The following is a 13,566-nucleotide window of genomic DNA, read 5'->3' on the forward strand; positions in this document are numbered from 1 at the left end:
GTAGGTATGCCTGGGAGCCTTAGTACCGAACTACTGGGAACTACATCTATCTGTCCCTTCCTTAGTTCAAAGACACGGGTGTGCCACCGTCTCAAAAAGGCTTCGCCCCGGTATTCTACTAAGGGAAGTTTATTGGCGTGCTAATAACAGCAAGCACAGGTGGCCGTAACCTGTAGGCAAGTGCCTTAAACAAATCTGTATTTAGATGCAAAAATATCAAATGGCCCATCGAGCGAAAAAGCCGGCGTCTGTCCTATAATAATAATAATAATAATAATAATAATAATAATAATAATAATAATAATAATAATAATAATAATAATAATAATAATAATAATAATTTCGCTCATTTGTACCATTAATTAGGACTGATTAAAATCAAGTCGTTATCGCTCTTATCTCTGCTCAGTGCGGCAACACAGCGCGCCACTCGGGTAGAGCGAAACGATGTTGCTCAAATATCGTCATGGAAAGAGGAAGCGCTATGACGTCGGCCTGAGGCAACGAAATATTAATTTCAGCGCAAAAGAAAAGAAGGTTGCTTAAAGCGAATCGCTTTAATCGCGGCCTCCTCGCCTGTTTTCGTGCCAGGCAATCGGTGGTGGCCAGACTTTCACCGAGGATACACAGGCGCCGATGCAAGGGCCGATTTGAGGCGCACACGCTGTTGTCGCGGGAGCTTTTTTTAGACGTCTTTCGGTTTACGTGCTGTTTGCTGAGCATCTGCCGACGCACTCACCAGATGTGTGCGCGGCTGCGGGAGAGGATGGTGGCACGCAGACGCTTTTCCAAGCCGTGCGCTCGCGCCCCCTGCAGACAACAGTACGCAGGTGCGACGAATCGGCATTTATGTGCGTGTAGCCACGTACGCTATACCGCTACAAATGTGCTGGTTAACGACTCTGCTCTCTACGTAATTATGCAAATGAAACGAGAAAGGATAAATATCCGCACTGCAACAAATACACACGCTTCCGAGGGCATCATCCCTTTAATAAAGTGAGCGGCTAGAAAGCCGCTCACTTTATTGCAAACCCTTCTAGAAAGAAGGGTTTGCTTATTCGCTTACATTGACGATCATCGCGTCGACGGCTTCCGCACGATTAGTTCTTTTATACATATAATTCTCGAACCGCGCGATGCGCGAACTGTCGTCCCGACGTAATGACAGCGTTGCGATCGAGTGATTTATTTTCACCGCGGCGAGCAGCGACGAAGGTGCCTCGCCCACGGGTCTCCAGTGGTTCCGGCGCCCGATGGAGGGCGACTTCGAGCGCCTCCAGCCCGACGCGCACGACGACCCCGCGCTGGACCGAGTGGCGGTGGCCGCCGACCACGCGCTCACGTTGGCCAACGTGAGCGAGGCGGACGTCGGGTTCTACGTGTGCCACGACAACGAGGAACCGCCCACGCGTTACAGGATGGAGTACCTACTCGACGGTGCGGCTCTTTCTCGTCGTGATTCGCGGCCGGATTTAGAGGGAGAAACAGTATAGAAGCGCGCCATCTGTTTGGACTGATAGGATATATTCTGTTAGCACTACTATATGTGTTTAGTTCGGAAAAAAGTGGTAGGTTACGGCTACTGGGAAGAAACCACAGAACGAGCACAGGGGGAGCAGGGTGTGAGACCGGGCTAGTTGGTATTCCATGCTGGAGTGACTAGAGCAAGAGTACACACGGGGCCTTGTCGCCCTTTATCGCCCCGTGTCTACTCTTGCGCTAGTCACTTCAGCACATAGAGAGACCAGGCTCGGGCTAAAGCCCCTCTGTGACCTTTTCGGCAGCAAACGGTTGCCGGACGCGCGTCGAACAAGGGGATTTAGCTCGGACTAGGGCAAGGGTATTCGGAATGGCAATATTGTTGCGAGGGTTTCTATTGTATGTCGACGATGTGCTAATTCTTTAAAGCACGCCTGTTTTATAAACCCTGGCGAACCATGAAGCTGACTTTATTTGAGCCACTTTGCTGCAACGAGGGTAGGGCACGTTCTAAACACAGGAACTTTCTTCGCATGACTCGCTCCAGTTTTCGTATTTACGCCTGGTTTTAGACACCGGACGTTCATGTTGGCTCTTATGACTCTGCGTGTGCATATAGTCTAAGGGAGTCGAGATAGGGACCGCAAATATTCGCCGATAGGAGATGTCGCGCCCACGAGCAACGCAGATTAGCTTTACTCACCAAGGGTAAGATTGGTGCAAACCGCGTGGTTTCCCTTGCACGGTCCATGGCGGCGATTGTTGAAGCGCTGCTGCAGGACAAAAAAAGTAAGCAGCAGCCTGAGCCACTCCAAAGGGAGGTCAGGCACAAAGTGTTGCCTCAGATGCGTCCGATTTCCCACAATGTCACTTAGACGATAGCGAACAGGTACACAACCCTATAGGTTCTTTCTGCCCTATGGATACAAGCTACATGTGAAATCGCACAAGACATGCCGCGGTAAAGCGGTGGCTACGACGTTATGCTGCTGAGCATGAAGTGGCAGGTTCGATATCCGGCCGCACCCGTGGCCTTCCATGCAATGGGGGCAATATGCAGAAAACGCTCTTGTATACCGTGCGTTGGGTGCACGTTAAATTGAACCTCAGTGTGTCAAATTTAACACCCTGCGGCATTCCTCATAACCTCAGTGTTGCTTTGGAGTGTTATAAACCCCACGAATACATCAAACAATGCGCCACAGGCACCCTTCATGAAATTCCGCTGTCGTGTGTGTGGTTGTTTTTCTAACGCAGCCTTTATTGGCGCGCTAAGTAAGTTGTTTGTTAACCTCTTTCTTGGCTAATTCCGCTAGTGTGTATCCACCATTGTGCACAATGAAACAAAAATGAAAAGGCGACCTATTTGTTATTCGCGAGAATTTGCATATGCGTTTACGGCCACGAGGTTTAACGCCAGGTCACAGTCAGCGTGCATGCAAAGTGCTGAGACGAGCTTTTAAGGCAGTGAAATTACTGAACTATACGCCGGCATCGTTGGCTAGAACCAGCTCTGAGGCGTAATTATACTAAAAGGCTCGACATAGCTACATGCGTCGCTTGTTCCAGTTAGGAAAAAATAATCGTCCTTAACAATGACGCCATGTGACCGATTCCAAGGTCGAAACTCTTCCGATATTTACTCTGTGCAGGGCGCAGTCCCAACGAGCAAGCGTGTGCCTCTAACGCAGAGCTTTCAATTGATAGTCAGCCTCCGTGATTGTTCTTCACGGCGTCTATATCTACGTTAGCCGCATATGGCGCTGTCCATTGCTTTTTGTGTGTAACGTATTGTAGATGCGTTATGAGTGACGCGTCCACAAGGGTGTTTGGCAGCTCAAAAAGAAACGTTGAAAAGGTGCCAGACGAGCAACCAATGATGACCGCATCTCGGGGTAACCGAGATGAAGATATTGCTGACATGCGTACGTAGATAAGACGTGGATGGGAACTAGGGCGGCGACACAAGAAACGAGAATTTCATGCCTTCATCAATGTCTACATTCGTGGTGAACGCCAGTGCTCGGGCACACGGTCGTACAGTGGGAACTCTTTCACCGAGTGCTGCAGCAGCGTCCCCCGTACGAGGAATATGGATGAAATCGCGGATCAAAGTCCAACGCCTGTGAATTTTTCTTTTCTTCCTGCGGACCACTTTCTGCACCGATCTGCTTCGCGCAGTGCACCGAGTTCGCATATTAGAAAAATAGAGTATCTGAGAAAGAGAGAGAAAAAAAAAGTTTAAAGGCAGAATGAAGAAGTGTTTATTTCTACCAACCTGCGAGGTCGCTATGCTGTGTCGTATGAGCGCATAGATCATTCGGTGTGAACAAAGCTCCCCTTTGGGAGTCCAAACGTGAAGTTCTTAATTCATTTTTTTTCTCACCTCTGCATGGTCGGCGTCTGTCCTGTCTCCATGTTTCCAAAATGTCGCCTTCTCGCCGCAGTGGCCGTGCCAAGACAGACTGAACCGCACACTGGTAAGCAGCATCCAGGGTAATCACTTTCATATTCGCACACGACAACGCGTGTACGTGCCCCTTTCTTGGGTGCTAATACTATATGTTTATGTCTGGGTTTGCAGAGCGCGTAATATAAAGCGCCCTATACTGAGCCGTGCCAATAGCCTTTGCTACAAAGCTAAATACAATGCGACGTTCGGGGGAGATACGATTGTATAGTAGCTAAGGGCGCAATAAGGTCGGGAGGCTTTCTTCGCTCATCCGTTTGATGATGATGATGATGATGATGGTGGTGTGTGGTGATGATGATGATTATGTGTGGTGTGTTACGGCGCAAGGGCCAGGTACGGCCAAAGAGTGCCACAATCCGTTTGAAGTAAACACTGAAAACATCCCGCACTTGCACATACGCTGAAGCTGGTACGTCGGGGAGCAGTGCAGCGATAATCATCCAGCACTCACACCGGTTGCTTACGCTGTAGATAGTAAACCGGGGAGCACTGTGATGACAATTATAATTGTCAGCTTCAGCAGCAGTATATAACGTTCTTAGTATTAAAAAGACATTTCGGTCCCGAAACTGCAAGGCGATTTTCGGAGGCCAGCGGCAAATACAGAAAGCACAGAGCCAAAAGTAGCGCCGGTTTCAGCGAAACCTGCGAAATATCATCAGATAGCAATGAACTAATCATTGTGATGAAAAAATAAGAAGTAACTATACACGTAAGCCGAATCTCTGACAAACAATTTATTCGGAACCGTGTTCATCAAAGTTCGCTGTTACAACCATAGCGTCCTATAAAGGTTACCATTCTAAACGTCATTACAACATGCGTTAGCATGCCATGGTATGCGTGACTTAGGAGCTCTGAAGGTTGCTTCATACCAAGGCTGACGTGCGAACAATTTGCCTAGCCCAGCGAGTAACGGTGGATGCGCGAGCAAGGACGAGGCGAGGAGTCAGAAAATATAACGCTTTATTGCACAATGTGAGTAGCTGAAAGGACATCCATCGGCAGGAGCGCATGGATGTCATGGGCATGGGCAGGAGCGCAAGCGAGATGACACCATCTTCTCTTGTTGGTTCGGGTCGTGAGGTGCACATTTCTGGGCGCCAACTCGAGCTGGAGCGGCCTCCGCGAACCCTTCGGCGCGTGCGCATTCCGAGAGCGAGTCGTATGCAGCGCATGGGGAACGTAGTGGTTATGCTGACGTCTCCAGGTTGCGTCAGTGCAAGGCTTCACGTTAGTGTCACGTGTGATAGCAGCAAAACACAATCCAGGCCTCAGGCGGGCAAGTTGTCGGTACGGGACGCCATTGTCAAGTGACTCGCCTTTCTGATCAGCCTTGCGCTTTCAGTCGCCTTTCCGCGTGTTTCTTGCTTCACTGCACTACCCAGTTTTTATGCAAGGAAGTCAGCTTTCGGTAACTCCTTGAAAGCTTACGTGCGCCCTTTTGGATACTCCTCTCAAAGAAAACTAATCGGGAAGTAAAGTACCGCATGTTTGCGATATACAAAGCCCTAGGTCAAATGAATGATAACGAATAACAATGAACGATGTTCTGCTCCTTGCTGCTTATGGCGCTCATCTCGCTTCTGTGGTGGTGAAGGCAGGCGGTGAATGCCAAATTACGCTCACTACACTTGTCAATAATCGGGCGAGACAGTTTAGTTGACATGGTCGTGAGCAGAGTGACAAAATTTCTCACTTCTCCGTTTCCAGGTGACGAGCAGCAATACAACAAGTACCTGGAAGAGTTGCAAGAAGGCTACGGTATCATGATTAAAGTTTATCCTGCCGCTTATCACTGCGTAGCTCACGGGAAATTGCGCAGTTTGAAGGAGAGACGCAGTGAACATCTTTCTAGAATGCACACGCACACATACACACAAAGTTTGATATACGCCTATACGGCTACTTGACTACTCTGCGCGCTCCTACCGACGTCCTCTTACAAAAACTACAACTGGTTATAAATGCCACTGATTTTTATTTTTCACGTTTGATATTCTGTAAAGCTATGTACGCCTGTTTTCTTTATCACATATTTTCTTGCTCCCTGTTGATCGTAAACGATTGGGTGGGCACCCGTTATTCCCTTTTGTGATTTGGTAAGACACGAATACATGTGTTATGCGGTTCATCCATGGTGATGAATTTTAGTTGTTGCTTGGATGTCTTTCACAGTGCCACATAGTGGTTTCTTAGCACTGTCTCGCCGCTTGTGGTAGATTTTTAGTCTGGGACCCCTTCTAGAATGTTTCTGGCAGAAAAAAAAACTGAATTGAACCGGATAAGTGAAGACAAAGTCCAATACTAACGCAGGTTTGAGAGGTCGGGGTTTCCTGTCTAAATATATGGGAAAGAAGAAATATTTCTCTCGGCAGCCACTGCACCGAATTTGATGAGGTTTCTTGCATTCAAAAGAAAAAGAATTTAGTGACTGTTGGTAGCGAATTATTTAGTTCGTCAACTTTAATAACGATTGTTGAAAATCGCAAAATTTCAGAAAACGAGCTAATCAAGTTTACGACTCTATAACTTCGAAATAAAAAAAAAACGATATCACAATTCTGTAAATTGCATCTTATAGTACATCAAAAGCGGACAAAATTGATGCATTATACATAGGTTTCAAATGGTGAACAAATATGTGAGAAGGACTTTTGCAAAACCGTTGTAAACAATGTAACAAATCCATGCAAGATATTAATTGACATCTAGCATCTGTCCGCTTTGAATGCTATAACGAATGCAGTTCACAGGACTGCGATATCTGTTCTTGGTGCAGAGCTATTCGTAAATTTCATGCTTCTATCCTCTCACCAGTTTTTGAAAATTATTCTTCAAAACTCAGGCCCTAAATCGAAATTCCGCTTCCAACAGTCACTAGAATTTAGCTTTCTATCTGAGATGCAACAAAGTTAATTAAAATCTGCCCAGTGGTTATCTCATAAAAGCGTTTCTGCGCTTTACTTGTATTTGAATTGGCGGCATCGGAGTGGGGCCCGAGCTAAAAGCTTCCTCTTAAGAAACTGGCAATCGCAATGCATGTTCTGATTTTCGGCAGGTTACAAATATCTGCATATAATATAAGTAACTAACAGTAAAATACACGCATAAGCAGTATATGTATGACTAACTCTCAAGCTAGGTGGTCCATTGTGCTGAGAAGAAATTTAGCTGGTTTATTGATCGTACTGTTGCGTTTCGCCTGCGACACGTGGTTTTGCCGGCGCGACTGCGGCGGGGCGGCGGACATTTTGGCCCGATCGTCGTCGCCGCAACACTCATCGCCAGGTGTTTCCAGGCGCGACTGCGGCGATGCGACCGCCTAGGGATCATCCTCGCATTCCAGTCATTGTGCCCGAAACAGGCGATGCCAAAGCAGGGATCTCATTCCAGTCATTGTGCCCGAAACAGGCGATGCCAAAGCAGGGATCTCGTTCCAGTCATTGTGCCCGAAACAGGCGATGCCAAAGCAGGGATCTCATTCCAGTTATTGGGCCCGAAACAGGCGATGCCAAAGCAGGGATCTCGTTCCAGTCATTATGCCCGAAACAGGCGATGCCAAAGCAGGGACCATCTTCTCATTACAGTCATTGTGTCCGACCGGCAGCGCCACGACAGGGTGCTACGAGATCGTGCTCGACATGGTGCTACGGCATCGCTACGACAGTGTGCGTCACCATTAGCCCATTGTACATTCACGTGCTCGTCTTTTGAGGGGTTCCTTCTTGCCCTCAACTGCGAGAGTATAAAAACAGCTGCCCCCGGACGCCAAAAGGAGGGCTCCGATTTCTTCTGTTGAGTGAAGTGCTCTCCCGTCTCTCTACTTCGGTCAAACCTGACCGCCAACTCTTTGCGATGTTAAAATAAACAAGTTGTTTCGTTGTTACCAGTCGACTCATGCTTTGCCGGGACCTTCGAATGCTTCCAGTTGTACCCCAGGCCGCCAGGCCAACGCTACCCCTTGGGGCTTGCGACCCAGGTACAACCACGGGCGTCAGCGCCGAGTTCCCAACAGATCGTACCAGCGGTGCGATCCCAAACATCTGGTGGCAGCGGTCGGATCCCAAACATCTGGTTGGCAGCGGTGAGATCGCCTCCGACTTCAAACATCTGGTTGGCAGCGGTGAGATCGCCTCCGACTTCAAACAACTGTCTGCCTGCGGTGAGATCGCCACAACGGAGGCCAGCAGCGAAGAGATGCAGTTGACTGTATGCTGAGCAGCTCAACGACGATCCGGGAGCAGTGCAACGAGCCCTGTGTGATGACTGGTTGCCTGCAGCGGAACGACTGCGCTGAACTCTTGACTGCGAGGTTTGGTGAGTGCGGGACTTTCTTCTTCTGAGCTTTGCCAGGCTTTTGTTAGTGTCAGAAACAGAGCTGGTAATTGTGGTTGTCGTTGCTGCCGGGTTAGTTTGCGGCAAGACAATAATAGGCAGTAGAGAAAGCAGCATTCAGAGCAGCCATGGATTTGAAGTCGTTGCGCAAACCGAAATTGTTGGAGCTTGCAAGAGAGTTGGGTCTGGATGTCTCAGACAAACTAAGAAAACCTGAACTGCTAAAGGCTATTCTTGAGTTAGAGGCTGAGGATGACGAGCTGTCGGAATGCCTTGAGACCATTGAAGAGAGGGAGATTGCAAAAAAAGAAGAGCGTGAACGTAAAGAACAGAAAGAGCGAGAGCAACAAGAGCGTGACCGTCAACACGCTTTGGAAATGAAGCGTCTCGAGATAGAGATGGAACGCGCTCGTAATGGAAGTCAGGCACACGGTGCAGGAGAACGCGTATTGTTCAAAATGACTGACCTAATGCGGCCGTTTAAGCTTGGAGAAGACATTGGTTTGTTCCTGGTTAACTTTGAGCGAACGTGCGAGAAGCAGGGGTTCTCTCGGGAAACGTGGCCACAGCGCTTGCTCACTTTGTTACCCGGCGAGGCGGCCGACGTAGTCGCTCGCTTGGATAGAGAGGAAGCAGAGGATTTCGACAAAGTAAAATCGAGTCTGCTAAAAAAGTACCGGCTGTCTGCGGAGGCGTTCCGTCGGAAGTTTCGGGAAAATGAGAAAGGCAGAAGTGAGTCATATACAGAGTTTGCGTATAGGCTTATGTCGAACATGCAGGAGTGGCTCAAAGAAGAGAAAGCGTTTGGTGACCACGATAAAGTTCTGCAGTGTTTCGGGCTAGAACAGTTTTATAGTCGGTTACCGGAGAACGTGCGATACTGGGTCTTGGATAGGCCAGACGTGAGTACGGTGGCTAGAGCCGCTGAGCTAGCCGAGGAGTTTGTGACGCGTCGAGCTCGCGGAGCTAAGGACGGTCAAAAGGGTGAATTTGGCTCGAAGTTTGAGAGGCCGAAGTTCACGCCCATGAGATTAAAGGGGGACACGCGTAGTGCGGATGCGAGCGAAAGCAGTCCGACCAAACGTAAAGAGACGGCGGCAGCCAAACGCAGAAAGCGGTTCGAGATGAGGCGAGCGCGCTTGTGTTATACGTGCCAGAAGCCGGGTCACTTTTCGGCGCAGTGTCCGGAAACAACACCAAAAGTTGTGTTTTTTTCAATAGGCAGCACTGACGAGAACATGAAGCTTCTCGAGCCTTACATGCGAGACCTCCTCGTGAACGGGAAAGAGTGCCGAGTGCTTCGCGATTCCGCAGCTACGATGGATGTAGTTCACCCGTCTTATGTAGAACCCCATATGTTCACGGGCGAGTGCGCGTGGATCAAGCAAGCCGTGGAAGCTCATAGCGTGTGTCTGCCAGTAGCAAAGGTGCTTATTGAAGGACCTTTCGGAGCGCTTGAGACGGAGGCGGCAGTGTCATCTATGCTGCCACCCCAGTACCCGTACCTATTTTCAAACAGGTCCGATCACCTCCTGCGCGAGAAGGGGCTTTTGTTTGGTGAAGCTAGTGTTCAGGCCTTAACCAGATCGAAGGTTCGGGAGCTCGCTGCAAAGGCGGTAGTTGCGGGGCCGACGTTATCAAACAACGAAAAAGGGTCAGAGGCGCAGCAAGCTGATATTCAGAGCACGCCCGAACTGAATAAACTTGAGTCTGTAACGTTAAAGGCGCCAGATACTGGAGAGGAAACGCCCGACGCGGGAAAGTTAGAAGAGCTATCTACTGATTTGCTCATCGCGCCTACGTCAGACGGACTTGATAGGTTGCTAAAAGTCAGCCGGACGGCTTCGATAGCCGAGCAAAAAAAGGATGGCAGCCTGGAAAACGTGCGCTGCAATGTCAAAGAAGGTATCGCCAGGAAAACTGCGCGTTTGGTGGAAAGAGGTGGAGTCCTGTACCGGAAGTATCTAGACCGCAGAGGAGTGGAGTTCGATCAGCTGGTCGTGCCTCAATGCTATCGTCAGGATCTGTTGCGCTTGTCACACGGGGGTTCGTGGTCCGGACACCTAGGAGTTAAGAAAACTAAGGACCGTCTCTTGCAAGAGTACTATTGGCCAGGGTGTTTTCGGGACGCAGACCATTTCGTGAGGACATGTGACACTTGTCAGCGGGTGGGCAAACCAGGGGACAAATCGAGGGCGCCGTTGAAATTGGTACCTATCATTACGGAGCCTTTTAGACGGCTCGTTATTGATACTGTGGGACCTCTGCCGGTAACAGCCACGGGGTACAGACACATTTTGACTGTGATCTGCCCAGCGACAAAGTTCCCTGAAGCAGTGCCGCTTAAAGAACTCAGCTCAGTTGAGATAGTTAATGCACTACTGTCCATATTTGCGCTAGTTGGTTTCCCTGCGGAAATCCAATCAGATCAGGGCACAGTGTTTACTAGCGCTTTGACGACAACTTTTCTCGAAAGGTGTGGGGTAAAGCTGTTACACAGCTCAGTGTACCACCCACAGTCGAATTCCGTTGAGAAGCTCCACTCCGTCATGAAGCGCGTGTTGAGAGCCTTGTGTTTTGAACATCAAACTGACTGGGAGCTGTGTCTGCCTGGGGTGATGTTTGCTTTAAGGACCGCGCCGCATGCGGCTACGGGGTTTTCGCCAGCTGAACTGGTGTACGGTCGCTCGCTTCGATCTCCGCTTCGCATGCTTCGAGAATCATGGGAAGGTAGGGGCGACGACCCAGTCGTGGTGGAGTACGTACTTAAGCTCCTCGAACGCTTAAGAAGGGCACAGGAGTTGTCAGGTGAAGCAATGACAAAGGCCCAGCAGAGGGCCAAGGTTTATTATGATCGGACAGCCAGGGCCCGTCGTTTTGAGGTGGGCGATGAGGTCATGATATTGCGCACATCGCTAAACAACAAACTAGACGTGCAGTGGGAGGGCCCAGCACGAATTGTTCAGAAACTGTCGGACGTTAACTACGTGGTAAGTCTGCCAGGAAAGCGGAAAGCACAGCAAGTTTACCACTGTAATCTGCTCAAACCTTATAGACAAAGGGAAGCAGTGGTGTGCATGATGATAAACGTTCCTGAAGAGCTTCCAGTCGAGCTTCCGGGACTAGGCTCAGTGACGAACAGGGAAGACACCGGTCAAGTCATTAGTGACCTTATCAGTAAAGCGCCGCTGTCGCCTGAGCAGAAAACCGAACTACACCAGCTATTACAAGAGTTTCAAGGTCTGTTCTCTGAGAGGCCTGGTAGGACTTCTGTACTTACTCATGATATAGAACTTACCTCCCCAGAGCCAGTACGATCCAAGGCGTATCGGGTGTCACCCCGCCAGAGCGATATTATGGAGGCTGAGGTAAAGAAAATGCTACAGCTCGGTGTTATTAAGGCAGGTGAGAGTGATTATACCTCCCCTTTGATTTTAGTTGAGGTACCGGGCAAGGAACCTCGTCCTTGCGTCGACTACCGCAGGCTTAATTCCATCACTAAGGATCAAATTTATCCGATCCCTAACATCGAGGAGCGCCTTGAGAAAGTTAGTAGCGCTCAGTTTATTTCCACCCTAGATCTTGTCAGGGGTTATTGGCAGGTTCCACTTACAGAAGAGGCTAGTAGGTATGCGGCGTTCATTTCACCAATGGGAACATTCCGTCCTAAAGTGTTGAGTTTTGGTTTGAAGAACGCGCCATACTGTTTTTCAAGTCTCATGGATAAAGTGTTGCGGGGACAGCAAGAATTCGCTTTACCGTATCTAGACGACGTAGCGATATTCTCCGCATCCTGGTCTGAGCATATGACACACTTGCGGGCAGTGCTAACCCGCCTGCGCGAAGCAGGCTTGACAGTCAAGGCTCCTAAGTGCCAGTTAGCACAGGCCGAGGTTGTCTACCTCGGTCACGTGATTGGTCAGGGTCGTCGCCGCCCCTCTGAAATAAAAGTGGCCGCTGTGCGAGACTTTCCGCAACCGCGCACAAAGACCGATATTCGGTCGTTCTTAGGTGTCGCCGGCTACTATCAGAGGTACATCCCTAGGTACTCTGATATCGCGGCTCCCCTGACGGATGCTCTAAGAAAGACAGAGCCTCAAAGAGTCGTCTGGGACGAGACAAAGGAAAGAGCTTTTAGCGCCCTAAAGAGTGCCCTAACAAACCAGCCTGTGCTACGATCGCCAGACTATACAAAAGGGTTCATTGTTCAGTGCGATGCTAGTGAGCGAGGCATGGGCGTTGTACTGTGCCAACGGGAAAAGGGAGAAGTAGAACACCCCGTCCTGTATGCTAGTCGTAAGCTGACCAGTCGTGAGCAGGCGTATAGCGCCACCGAGAAAGAGTGTGCATGTCTCGTGTGGGCCGTTCAGAAATTGTCATGCTATCTAGCCGGCTCGAGGTTTATCATTGAGACGGATCACTGCTGTTTGGATCGGACTGCTGGTACGATCTGTTGGGAACTCGGCGCTGACGCCCGTGGTTGTACCTGGGTCGCAAGCCCCAAGGGTAGCGTTGGCCTGGCGGCCTGGGGTACAACTGCAAGCATCCGAAGGTCCCGGCAAAGCATGAGTCGACAGGTAACAACGAAACAACTTGTTTATTTTAACATCGCAAAGAGTTGGCGGTCAGGTTTGACCGAAGTAGAGAGACGGGAGAGCACTTCACTCAACGGAAGAAATCGGAGCCCTTCTCTGGCGTCCGGGGGCAGCTGTTTTTATACTCTCGCAGTTGAGGCCAAGAAGGAACCCCTCAAAAGACGAGCACGTGAATGTACAATGGGCTAATGGTGACGCACACTGTCGTAGCGATGCCGTAGCACCATGTCGTGGCGCTGCGCACGATCTCGTAGCACCTGGTCGTGGCGCTGCGCAGCACACTGTCGTGGCGCTGCGCAGCATACTGTCGTGGCGCTGCGCAGCACACTGTCGTGGCGCTGCCGGTCGGACACAATGACTGTAACGAGAAGATGGTCCCTGCTTTGGCATCGCCTGTTTCGGGCACAATGACTGGAACGAGATCCCTGCTTTGGCATCGCCTGTTTCGGGCCCAATAACTGGAAGGAGATCCCTGCTTTGGCCTCGCCTGTTTCGGGCACAATGACTGGAACGAAATCCCTAGGCGGTCGCATCGCCGCAGACGCGCCTGGAAACACCTGGCGATGAGTGTTGCGGTGACGACGATCGGGCCAAAATGTCCGCCTCCCCGCCGCCGTCGCGCCGGCAAAACCACGTGTCGCAGGCGAAACGCAACACTGCCCTCTCCAATGGCTGCAG

At 50.0% G+C, this 13,566-nt stretch overlaps 1 protein-coding gene across 1 annotated transcript in view; it reads left to right on the forward strand.

The window, feature by feature from the left end:
• Positions 1-1,121: 1,121 nt before the first annotated feature.
• The window catches only part of LOC142579513 (uncharacterized), a 33,052-nt gene continuing 20,607 nt past the window's right edge, over positions 1,122-13,566 (forward strand). The window contains exons 1-3 of the mRNA XM_075689789.1: positions 1,122-1,440; positions 3,930-3,962; positions 5,669-5,719. Of these exons, the coding sequence (XP_075545904.1) occupies positions 1,257-1,440; positions 3,930-3,962; positions 5,669-5,719 (268 nt within the window). The 5' untranslated portion in view covers positions 1,122-1,256. The remainder of the gene's footprint in view (positions 1,441-3,929; positions 3,963-5,668; positions 5,720-13,566) is intronic.

This window comes from Dermacentor variabilis, chromosome 4 (genome assembly GCF_050947875.1).
Source record: "Dermacentor variabilis isolate Ectoservices chromosome 4, ASM5094787v1, whole genome shotgun sequence".
In the NCBI taxonomy this organism is placed as follows: domain Eukaryota; kingdom Metazoa; phylum Arthropoda; class Arachnida; order Ixodida; family Ixodidae; genus Dermacentor; species Dermacentor variabilis.